Source organism: Macadamia integrifolia, chromosome 2 (assembly GCF_013358625.1).
Source record: "Macadamia integrifolia cultivar HAES 741 chromosome 2, SCU_Mint_v3, whole genome shotgun sequence".
Taxonomy (NCBI): domain Eukaryota; kingdom Viridiplantae; phylum Streptophyta; class Magnoliopsida; order Proteales; family Proteaceae; genus Macadamia; species Macadamia integrifolia.
Genome location: NC_056558.1, coordinates 4,973,077 through 4,983,983, shown reverse-complemented (window position 1 = coordinate 4,983,983; position 10,907 = coordinate 4,973,077). Strand labels below are relative to the sequence as shown.

Here is a 10,907-nt window from a genome sequence, read left to right as displayed (position 1 = left end):
GAATCAGATTAGAATTGGCATGTAGAGGTTAGGGTGAGGCGGTGAGCCCGTGAAGGTCATCAGGGACAATGCGATTCCATAAGGAGCGCCCGATTTATAAATTACTGCCTTGAACCGAATCCCCGAACGCGTTTCCATCACACGCTTCCCACTAAACAAACGGGGGCTCTAGAGGAACTTTCTTCGTATTTTCCCATAATAAAATACCATTATATCGAAGGTTGCCATTCCTGGCCGCGTTTACAAAACAGTTTCGCTGGTGTGCGACTTCGCATATCTATTGCGATTTGGGGTTTTCCTCGAGGAGCGTCGCCGGCCGTTCTCTTTTTTTCTTTCGATCGTCGGTAAGCCTTTTTCATCTCTGGTTTTGATTGTTGTTCCGTATCGAAGAAGGAAAGTTGAGAGGATATATCGGATTTTATATTCTGGTAATTTTTTTTTGATTAGCGATTCGATTGATCGAGGTTTGCTCTCTCGATCTGCTTTCTCTCTGCTAATCCCGGTCTCCAAGTGTAGATTTTCTTGTTATGTTGCAGTTGGAGAAGATATCCGATTGATTATACTGTTGCTTTCCTTATTGTTACTAGATTAGATGCGTGTCTGGATTTTCTAGGGTTTGGAGTCGGATTTTTTTTGAAATTAGGGTATTACAAGAAACGATTTCACTTTCGGGTGGGACTTGTACTCTACAGGTTTCCTGTTAGGGTTTTGTTGGTTTTCTGGGGGTTTAATTTCGTGGAACTAGAGGTTCAATTCGATTCGATCTCTATTCTCTCTATATATTTTTTAAATACTGATTCGAGGGAAGAAGAAGCTTTAGAGTGTATGGCGGCAGGAAGACATGGTGGCTACCGTGATAACGAATTCCGAGACCGTGAGTCTGATGTTGAGGTTTCCAGGAGGAGAGATTTTTATTACACGAAGGAAGATTATGATCGCGGTCACATAGGTGAACATGACCGCGGAAGAAGTCGCCGTCGGGAGTTTGAACGTGTAAAGGAGAGAGATGGCAGGGATAGGACTAGAGTTAGACAGAAGGATATTAAGGAAAGAGAAGTAGTAAATGGCGGTTACTATTCTTCCTCAAGCACTAGCAACTCAGCTAGCAGTGGAAGTGGTCGCGGAGGAAGTGGTTTTCCTGTTAGAATGGCAGACCGTGAACCTGGTGAGTTGTCAAGTGGGAGTGGATCTGATGGTGCTGTTGCTTCTGAATCGCAGGTTAAGGATGTAGAGGTTTCAAAGAATGAAAATGGTGTTAGGTCTCCTCAAGGAAAGAAGAGAAAGTTCTCCCCAATTGTGTGGGACAGAGAAGAGAAGGAGCTGAGCAATTCTTCTAAAAACAGAATTGCTCCGTCGAGTACTGTTCCCCCACTGCAGCCCAAATCCACCCTCCAGTCACCAAATATTGTTCCTGAAGGGGCTGTGCAAATTTCTCCCAACAAACATAATGACGTTCAAAGCTCACAGATTTCACCCTTCGCACCTTCAGTAGCACCTGGGTCAGTGGGCTCTGCTGTGTCTGAATCACTAGCAGGATTATCTTCGTCACCACCTGAGCATCAGTGGAGCAACGATAGAGAACCGGGGCAGCTGGAAGAGGAAGACTTTGTTCCAGCACGGAACATTTCATCATCCCGATGGGCAGATGAAGGCAATTCTGCAGATGAAGGTGAAATATCTGATGACGAAGACATGCCTAAGAAGAAGAAAAAGATGCCTACGTCTGAGATATTGGACACCAGGTTAAATCCAAAGACATCAAGCCCTGAGCTCGGGGAACCTACTAGAGAAGGTTCTGAAGGTGCTCGAGCTAAATCGTCTGACTCTAATGATGGAGTACATCGTGTTTCCTCTGCAGATGAACATGGAGAAAACGAAGTGGATAATGATGACTATATGGACATTGATGAGGAGAATGACCACAAAAATGTTGGTGATAACCAGTTGGATACAGATTCTGGGGAGGAAGATGATCCCCGTAAAACACCAGAGCCTCCAATTCCGCAGCAGAGAAATATAAACATGCTTCAGGGGTGTAGAAGTGTTGATGAATTTGAGAGACTCAATAAGATTGATGAAGGTACTTATGGTGTTGTATATAGAGCCAAGGATAAGAAAACGACGGAAATTGTAGCATTGAAGAAGGTGAAGATGGAGAAGGAAAGGGAAGGTTTCCCACTGACCTCTTTGAGGGAAATAAACATTCTTCTGTCATTCCATCATCCATCTATTGTGGATGTTAAGGAAGTTGTTGTAGGTAGCAATCTTGACAGTATTTTTATGGTGATGGAGTACATGGAACACGATCTTAAAGGGTTGATGGAAACGATGAAGCAGCCTTTTAGCCAAAGTGAAGTCAAATGCTTGATGCTACAGCTGTTGGAGGGTGTGAAGTATCTTCATGACAACTGGGTTCTTCATAGGGATTTGAAGACATCGAATCTTCTTTTGAATAACCGGGGTGAATTGAAGATCTGCGATTTTGGGTTGGCTCGTCAATATGGGAGCCCATTGAAGCCCTATACTCATTTGGTGGTTACTCTATGGTACAGGTGAGCCTCATATTATTTGAAACCATTTTTTTATTCAAGTCGTTTTTGATATACATAAGGTTTGTCCGCTTTTGGTTGTCCCTCTATTTTCTTATACTTTCCGTCTTTATAACATGGTTAGAGTTATGAGCTATTTAGGGCCCCTTTGAGTACATGTTTTTGTATGACATTGTTGGTCTTCTCCTGGGTTTTTCAGTAATCTTGTCTTGGTTTAAAATCAAAATATAAATTCTATCTCTTTTTCTCGCCGAGGTTGATATTTTGGTTTTATTTTCGTGTTTTCATGCAATGCTTGCTTTCTCAGTGTCATTGTATGCAGTTATTTATGTTTACTGAGGTGATAAAAAAAAATTCTATTGTTTAGGACAGTGACTTCTGTTTCACTCTGGAAAGTTTGCTTGGCACAAAGCTACCAACATGGTAGACTATGTTGCAAATGTTTTTATTTGTTTATTTGATTTTCTGCATCCTCCATCCCAGTTCTGATATTTGAGGGTTAATGTTGGAAAAAAAGTAACGATTTATAAGGAATGGAGGCTTACCCAATACCTGTATTCTTTATTATTGTTTTTGGTTGATTTCATCCTCATATCATCTTTCTTTTTTGCTGTGTTTTGGTGATCATGAATCTTTATGAAGCTCTTTAAGTTAACTCTATATTAATTAATTGGTTGTGTTGTGCTCCTTTGGTTGGATGCCATGTCATAATCATTTCTTTATATACCTTCTGGTGTCATGGTGATGGACAATTCTATATTAGGTAATCTCGCAGTTTTTGGTTTCACAACTTCACGGTCTCCACTATTCACTCCTACATTCACCTTTTAATTACAGATCTAATAGTTATATCTGTTTCCTGTTTTCCTTTTCCTTCTCCAGGGCACCTGAACTTCTATTAGGATCTAAACAATATTCGACTGCTGTTGACATGTGGTCATTGGGTTGTATAATGGCTGAACTTTTAGCTAAAGAGCCATTATTCCCTGGGAAAGCTGAGGTTGACCAGATTGACAAGGTGATTACTGTTCCTCTTAACCACTTTACTCTATGAGATCTGACTTATGGCTAATCATTTTTTTATGATTTACCTTGATTGCAGATTTTCAAGATGCTTGGCACGCCAAATGAGACAATTTGGCCTGGGTTTTCTAAATTGCCTGGTGTCAAGGTCAACTTTGTTAAGCACCGGTAAGTAATTTTCTGTATTACTGCTGTATATTCTAGTTGACTATGATATCCTGTTTTCTTATTTTTTGCCACTCTTTTCCCAGGCTTCCAGCTTTGGGTGACTCTGTTCAGGCTTTCTGGGTTGCCTAGGTGCAGTTTTCAGTTGCACAGTATGTACTTTCTTTGTTTTAGTAACCATTGATGTTTCTCTTTCAGGTATAATATGCTCCGTAAGAAATTTCCGGCCACATCTTTCACTGGATCTCCAATTCTATCAGATGCGGGATTTGATTTGTTGAATAAACTTCTGACATACGATCCAGAGAAGGTAATTTTGTTGTGCAAGTGTGTCTCTCTGTCTCTCTCTTTTTAATTTTTAACCTGTGGGGGTGTCCTGGGGGTTGGGGTGGCCTTTTATCATAATTTTGTGTTCTATGGTGGTGATTTTTAAGGCTTTACCCATGTTCTATGCAGCGGATAACAGCAGAAGCTGCTCTTAACCATGAGTGGTTTCGTGAGGTTCCCCTTCCCAAATCCAAAGATTTTATGCCAACATTTCCCGCTCAACATGCTCAAGACAGGTATGTTGATCTTGATATTTGTGAAGTCTAATAATAATAATAATAAAAAACCCTTCCAAGTTCTTTTTTAATTAAATTTATTGATTTGATTATCAGGCGTCTACGGCGAATTATGAAAAGCCCAGATCCGTTGGAGGAGCAGAGGAGAAAGGAATTGCAACAAGGGGAATTAGGAACTGGAGGTTTATTTGGCTAGGGGGGGAAGGACATTGCCCAGTGGCATTTGAGCTACAATCTTTAAGTTTTTCTCTCATTCACCTCTGATGGACGTGGTTTAGGTGAGAATTATGTACTGAGTGTGAAGTTGCGAAATCTCTCTGTGAGACGACCATTGATGCTCTTCTTTAGCAGGCCTCTGATGAATTGGGTGGAGAAAAATGTTCTCTTTTGTCTCCCACCAACCAAGTTGTGGTGCAGGATATTTTCTCTCACTTCGAGCATTGGTGATCATAAAAAAAAGTGCATACTTCCTTTACCCTGCTTTCATCGCAAGGTGTGGCATAATGCCTTTCTTTTCTGGTTAAATTTGGAACTTGTGAATGTAACATATTTTCCATTGGCACATTGTAAACAAATCTCTTAAAATTTGGCTCTAAATACCATATTATTATGGATTTATTGCTGAGTATCAGTGCTGTTTCTTTTAATCTTCAAATTGTGTTTGCAAGAGACAATTGGTGTGAAGCGGAGGGAGCGTTATTTGCTCTTCATAGCAGAAGAAACTGATGGGAAAATTTCACTTCCAAGGTAATTTACTAATTTGTGGAATGTATAAAAGCAAAGATCAGGTTTTTTTGCCTTCAATCGTTATGGATTCTCTCAAAATTGCAAATATCACAATCTTTTGCATGGTTTTGAAGTGTTGTAGAGAAAATTAAGTGGGTGTGCTATAAATTCCAATCATTAGACAATGGAAAGCTAATGGATTCTCATAATTTCTGTTGGCTGATTTTCTTTACTGGCCATTTAAGGGGTAAAACTTTATAATTTCATATACTTGGAAGCAGCTATAGTAACTCGCCCGTTAATTTTTCCCAAAACTAGTGGTTTTTGTATTGGTGCAGGCATTTGGGTATAACCATTATAGCACCCCTAAAGGATCTCAGTAATTTCATTAGGGAAGATGGTAGTTAAGTGCTGACCCTATCCAATTGATGTTTGATCAAATGAACTTAATGTAATAGTATATTGGCAGCATTCGCCCAAGTATTATTATGCTTGGTTTTTAAAGATTGCAATCCAAGTCCTGCATTAATTTGAAGAGGTCTAAAATTCCATACTTGCAATGACCAGGTTCCATCATTTATAGGCAACTCTTTTGTTTTATGGGAGATGAATTACCTCAATACCTGGTGGGCATTGGAATTTCTACAGTCACTTGTGTTGGTCTAATTCCTGGATGCTCATTTGTATTAACTGGTTAAATATAAAAGTTGATCAATTCTTTGTTGTTTGAACTCTCGAAATCCAAACTGAGCCTTGTGGGATCACCTGCTGCCTTTAGTTTTTATTTTCTTAATTGAATTAAATGTTCCTACAACTTGTTGCCTTTTCCATTACCTGGGGGAAAAAACTCCTTGGTTTCGCTAATTGTGATTTTTTTCTTTTGTTATTTCCCTTTTCAATATTTTGACATTCCTATCTTTCTTTCTTGTTTTTGAAAGAGGGGGAGGGGGTTGGGAGGAACAGTTGATCTGCGCAGAATTTATGTAATGTTTTTTTTTTTCTATGTGAAAATTAGATTCTTGCAGTGGAAAGGAAATATGCGAGATTCATGAATTGAATGTCACAAAGAAATAACTTGCTTATTAAAATATATTTTTCCGTATATCTGCAGCTTAAGTTGTGGCTTCCTCAAAAAAGTATGAAGCTTTTGATGGTTACTAACCTGAGCAATATGCACATACTGATCAACTCTTTGAAGCTCTTGAATGAACAGCAGTAACATTTTGCTACAAAGCTGTGCTCTTGTGGTCAGTATCCAACTACTGCCCCTCCTACATCAGGAAAAGGTCATTTATTTTGTTAGCAATCTTGCTGTCTATGTATGAAGGATCAATGATGTTCGTGTGTGTCCTTATGAATCGTCCCTCAACTTTCAATATGACTTTTGTGGGCTTCCTGGCACCTACTCTCTCAATTAGATTGGTTTTTAGAGCTTGGATAAACTGATTCTTGATAAAATGCTTGGGAACTACATTGTTGCAATTCCTTTGTCATTTGTTTTGCCTTTGTGGTGTGAACAAGTTCAAGATTTTCGGTGGCTCTGGTACTTTCATGACAGTTGTCTGCAAATGTTACTGCAGTATCAGAGCAAGGAGGTTGAGGAGGGTATTCATCATTCAAGAGTTTATAGGACAATTTTGTTTTGGTGGTCCACAATATGATTTCATCAGATGGAGGTTCCTCACTAGAGGTACTATTGCCAGCCTTAGTTTTGTTCTTCCTGGACTTGGTAAGACAATTGAGCTTCTCATTTTTGGTAACCACAAACCAATGTGTTAAAATGAATAAATATTGATTGGATTTTTTTTTGGCATTAACCTTTTTCTTAGTCATAGAATCAATTAGATACTCTAGATCTATTTGGTTCTTGTTGTTGAAGAATGGATTTTTTTTTTATTATTTGTTAGTTGATTAAATCATTAAAAGTAAAGAAGTTAAATTTATATTCGTATTATTTAGCAATGATGTTGAAAGTTCTAAACTTACCTGTATATCCCCCTTCACTGCTTTACGGTGCATTCAAAGTATCTGGGAGATCGTCATGTTTCTCTTTTTCCTTCCAAATAGTTAAATTGAGATCAGTTTATTTTCATGTGAAATATTGAAAATATTTTCCTATTAAATCAGTTATGACTGGACGAAACATATTGTTGTTATGGATAAAAGATGGACAAACAGTTTGGTCAATAATCTGTGCAAGTCCTTTTTACTTGGGCTCATAAAGTGACACACTTGTTTGTCTTAGCATAAAGTTGCTCTCGAGACTCAGACACGTGTCTTTACACTGACAGTGAGCTTTTTTCCATCGAACCAGTTGTCCTACAGGTAAAAAAAGGGACAAGCAGCTAAAATATCTTATACTAATTTCTGCCAAATGTACATTCTAAAATTGAATTGCCATTTTCCTGGAAAAGAAGCTTGCTTTCAGTTGCAGTATTACCTTACTTGTAGTCTTAGATGAGTTGTGGAATTAAGACAGCGGCCAATAACGTATGTTGGAAAAGATCTTATAAAAGATATGTTGGAGGTGGATCCCTGTATGGGAATAATTTCAGTTTACCATCACATTGTAGTATTATTTGTAATAAGATGGGCCCAAAAGTTTTAAAGATCCAAACTAACAAAAAACTAATAAATCAAACTCCCCTCTTGACAAGACATGCTTGAGTTGCCACTAAATGCTTGTGTTGCTTTTTACAGGAGCATTGTTAGCGTTATAGCAAGTAATATATGACAATTAATGATTATGCTCTAGTCAATTTAAATTATATGAATGAGCAATGGAGGAAAGATTCTTTTTCTTAATTTTATTTTTGGGGTTTGGTTGGTTGGAGAGGGGGTTGGTTTTAAGGTGGGGGATGATGGGAGATACTTAAGATGGTGGGGATATAGAAGGTGGTAAAAAATATGGTGGTGGTTAGGCACAATGAAACATGACCTGAGAATTATACCTATCCTCCTCTGGACATGGTGCTGTGTCTCCATAATTATGCCTTTTGAGACTTGGTCAAGATGTACTGGTTGTCTAGAATGACTGAGTTCCTCTGAGACTTGGTGTAAATCAAAACAGTTGCATATCTCAGTTTGTTTTGAAGATTGACTTGTTTTTTAGAAAGCTGGTTTGATCTGCAGATGTTAAAGACGAGATCTAAAAAAATGATAAACTAATACCTGGACTTTGGAGCTATTCGGTTCTTTTGTTGCTAACAGGCTATTAGTTATGAGTACTTGTAATGGGTTTGATTATGATGCCGTCGGCGATCTTTGTTCTATTCAAGAGAGGAACTCGCACAGAGTGGGAGTTGGAGTTGAAGCAAAGATAGGAGTCTCCCATTTGATTCTTTTACAACAGATGTTTCAATTTATGTATAGAACATATGGAGTCATGAAGTTTTTGGTCAAAAACTTTGATAAAATTCGTTCCTATTATGATAGGAGAAAAAGTCAATCATGCCCCTTACAATGTAGTCCCTCCAACCTTCCTACGTTTAGCGTTGTTTATATATAGCTATTAAACATTAAGAAAGCAAGAATTTGTAATGACAGATATATACATTATGATTATTTTCAGAAGAATTAATATTCATTTAGAATGAATGCCTCAACATCTGTTGAAGTATACTTTCATGATTTCTGAAGTTCATTCAGATACATGTATTACATCCCTCCACCTGTATGCGTTTGTGCATGTAATTGAGCCAATGTTTATACTACTTTCATAATTGTGTTTTCTCGGTGTTTCTTTTTTCCTTTTTCTTTAGCTCATAAGAAGCTTATAACCAACTCTTTGGAAGCATCTATTTAAAGCTTGTTCTGTAACAATACATTGCCCCCCAGAATTATTTTGACATGATGCTTGGGCGTATCTGTATTTGGTGGATCACTATTGTTTGTTGCAGCTCTGCTTCTGGTTGTTTTCATAATGTCTGTTCCCATATATTATTTTCGGGTTGTTTGAACAGAAACTGTGCTTGTAGAAGATGTTACTGGTTTGAGATGGGGTTTCTCGTTCCAGTCCCTCTATGGCTTTTCTAGTAGTAGTGGTGGTTGAAACCTTGGTTTGTCGCTTGGGGGTTGAGGGAAAATCATCGGTTGTGCCTTTATGGGGTAGGACCATCTTTTTAATTTGCAAGATTGCACTGTATCTCACACCATTTTCATTCTCAAAGAATCATGTTCTTCAATAGTACTTTCTGCAGGAAGGTGTGGGAATGGTGATTGTGAACTTTAATAGATTCTACTGCCTAAGAGTCACTGTGAGACAGTACTTGTTTGACCCCTTGTAGCGGAATTGTGGTCGAGGATTTCTTTAATAAAATGTCCAAATGCCAGTTTGCTGTTTCATCATCTGCAGGTTGTGAACCGCAGTATTAGCCTGAACTTGCTCCCATCCAATATTAACTCAAGGTAATCTGTTTCCGTAGTTGCAAAAATATTCTCTAAAATCCGAAATTTGCTTTTTGACTAGTTGTTCTTGCACTGTTAGGTGACTGCAATCTAAAGAAATGATGAATTCTACTGTCCGAACTCATCCGTTTCAGTTGTGCAAATATAGAGGGTGCTCTCATACGATGGAGATCGTTGGTTTGTTGTTATGTGGCTTTATGAATTCGGAGTCGCTGGAGGTTAATCAAAGAACCGAGTCTAGATTGAGAAAGGATTCCTAGAGAAGGTTCGAGGGAAGCTTCTTGTGGGATTTGTTTTCCTCTCCTATTAAATGCGAGTTGCGCGTCATGTCACTTCGACAACGGCCTTAGGAAGAAAAATGGCGGACTTCCTTTCATCCATTAGGAAGAGGGGCTTCTAAATACGTTACACGGTCATAATTATAAAAATGGAAAAATGCTGATAAAAAAAGCTGGCTATGTTAACGGTATACCAAAATATCTCTCTATAGTGTCGTATATTTCTCCCATCCAAGTCCTTTCCATTAGTTGAACAGTTGGTTCAGAGAAAGCTGGCAACGTACTAACCACCCAAGTTTTTGTGTCCTTGTGATTTGATTTTAAGAGTGATTATTCGTAGGCCTAAAGCTGGCAACGTACTTGACCTCCCCACTTTTTGTGTCCTTGTGATTTGATTTTGAGAGTGATAGTTCGTAAGCCTATGTGCTGAAGGTGATAAAACTTTATAGGGAATTTAAAAGGTAGTGTGTGGTATTTTATTTGATGTAAACGGGCCCGATAAATTAGATTTCGATGGTATATTATTTCTAATGTTAAAATAATTTGCATGTTAAGTGACCTCTTTTGCTCTAACTGGTGAGCTATGCAGGCTCGCATTACAGAAATTGTGCCTAGCATAACAATTTACAAACCACTGTTTTAAGAGTAGGGTTTTATCATGCCTTCATTGTGGGTGGGTGTTTATGTGAGGCAATATTGGCTGCCATCGTTTTCTAGTCTATCGATGCCGAATATTGTCTGGATGCCTAGGCAATCATTTGGCCTTTGGTGAAACTCGACTAGAGTCATGCATCGTCCATATGACTTCTAAGCAAGGTTTGTTTTCTTTATTACCTGCATCCATGGTGAACGAGAATCTGTAAACCATGAATTAGGGTTCTCTAGGCTTGTATCTGGTATGGAGCCAACGTCGAAGTATAAGCCTTCGACTGTTCTAGTTCCTTGTTTGTAGCAGGGATGTGGCGGACCTCTCACTATAACCTATCTCTTTGGATCAAGTCCGTGTAAACCGTGCTAGGTAACCTAACGGATTTAAAGAAATCATCGAGGCTGCTTGGAGGGGGGGAGGAAGGGCGGGGAAGAACTTGGGGTCGTGCGGATCTCTTCTGGATCCGTTGAGTAAATCAACCCTAGATTAGGAAAACTCTCCCTTCACCGTAAGTTTCTATCGTGTATCTATCCTCTTTTGTTGTTTA

The 10,907-nt window shown here is 38.7% G+C and overlaps 1 protein-coding gene across 5 annotated transcripts; it reads left to right on the top strand.

The window, feature by feature from the left end:
* The first annotated feature begins 219 nt into the window (after positions 1 to 219).
* Positions 220 to 10,267, top strand: LOC122067684 (cyclin-dependent kinase G-2-like). Of its 5 annotated transcripts, none has more exons than XR_006136820.1 (9): positions 221 to 2,552; positions 3,432 to 3,567; positions 3,652 to 3,740; positions 3,936 to 4,047; positions 4,194 to 4,300; positions 4,397 to 4,793; positions 4,969 to 5,047; positions 6,607 to 9,433; positions 9,513 to 10,267. XR_006136820.1 is itself a non-coding variant. In XM_042631534.1 (6 exons), exons 1-6 carry the CDS (start codon positions 826 to 828, stop codon positions 4,494 to 4,496), a joined length of 2,271 nt encoding a protein of 756 aa, XP_042487468.1. In that variant the 5' UTR covers positions 221 to 825; the 3' UTR covers positions 4,497 to 4,918. The 5 variants fall into 5 exon arrangements, 1 of the variants encoding a protein (XP_042487468.1); XR_006136813.1 differs by having other exon boundaries at positions 6,138 to 9,433; XR_006136817.1 differs by lacking the exons at positions 4,969 to 5,047; positions 6,607 to 9,433; positions 9,513 to 10,267 and having other exon boundaries at positions 4,397 to 4,578; positions 4,652 to 4,918.
* The last annotated feature ends 640 nt before the right edge of the window (positions 10,268 to 10,907 follow it).

Bases quoted from the DNA above. Each gene is read 5' to 3' on its own strand.
- LOC122067684 (XM_042631534.1), top strand. From the start codon at position 826: ATGGCGGCAGGAAGACATGGTGGCTACCGTGATAACGAATTCCGAGAC. The intron at 2,553-3,431 runs GTGAGCCTCATA...TTCCTTCTCCAG, and splicing joins GTGGTTACTCTATGGTACAG to GGCACCTGAACTTCTATTAG. The intron at 4,048-4,193 runs GTAATTTTGTTG...TGTTCTATGCAG, and splicing joins TGACATACGATCCAGAGAAG to CGGATAACAGCAGAAGCTGC.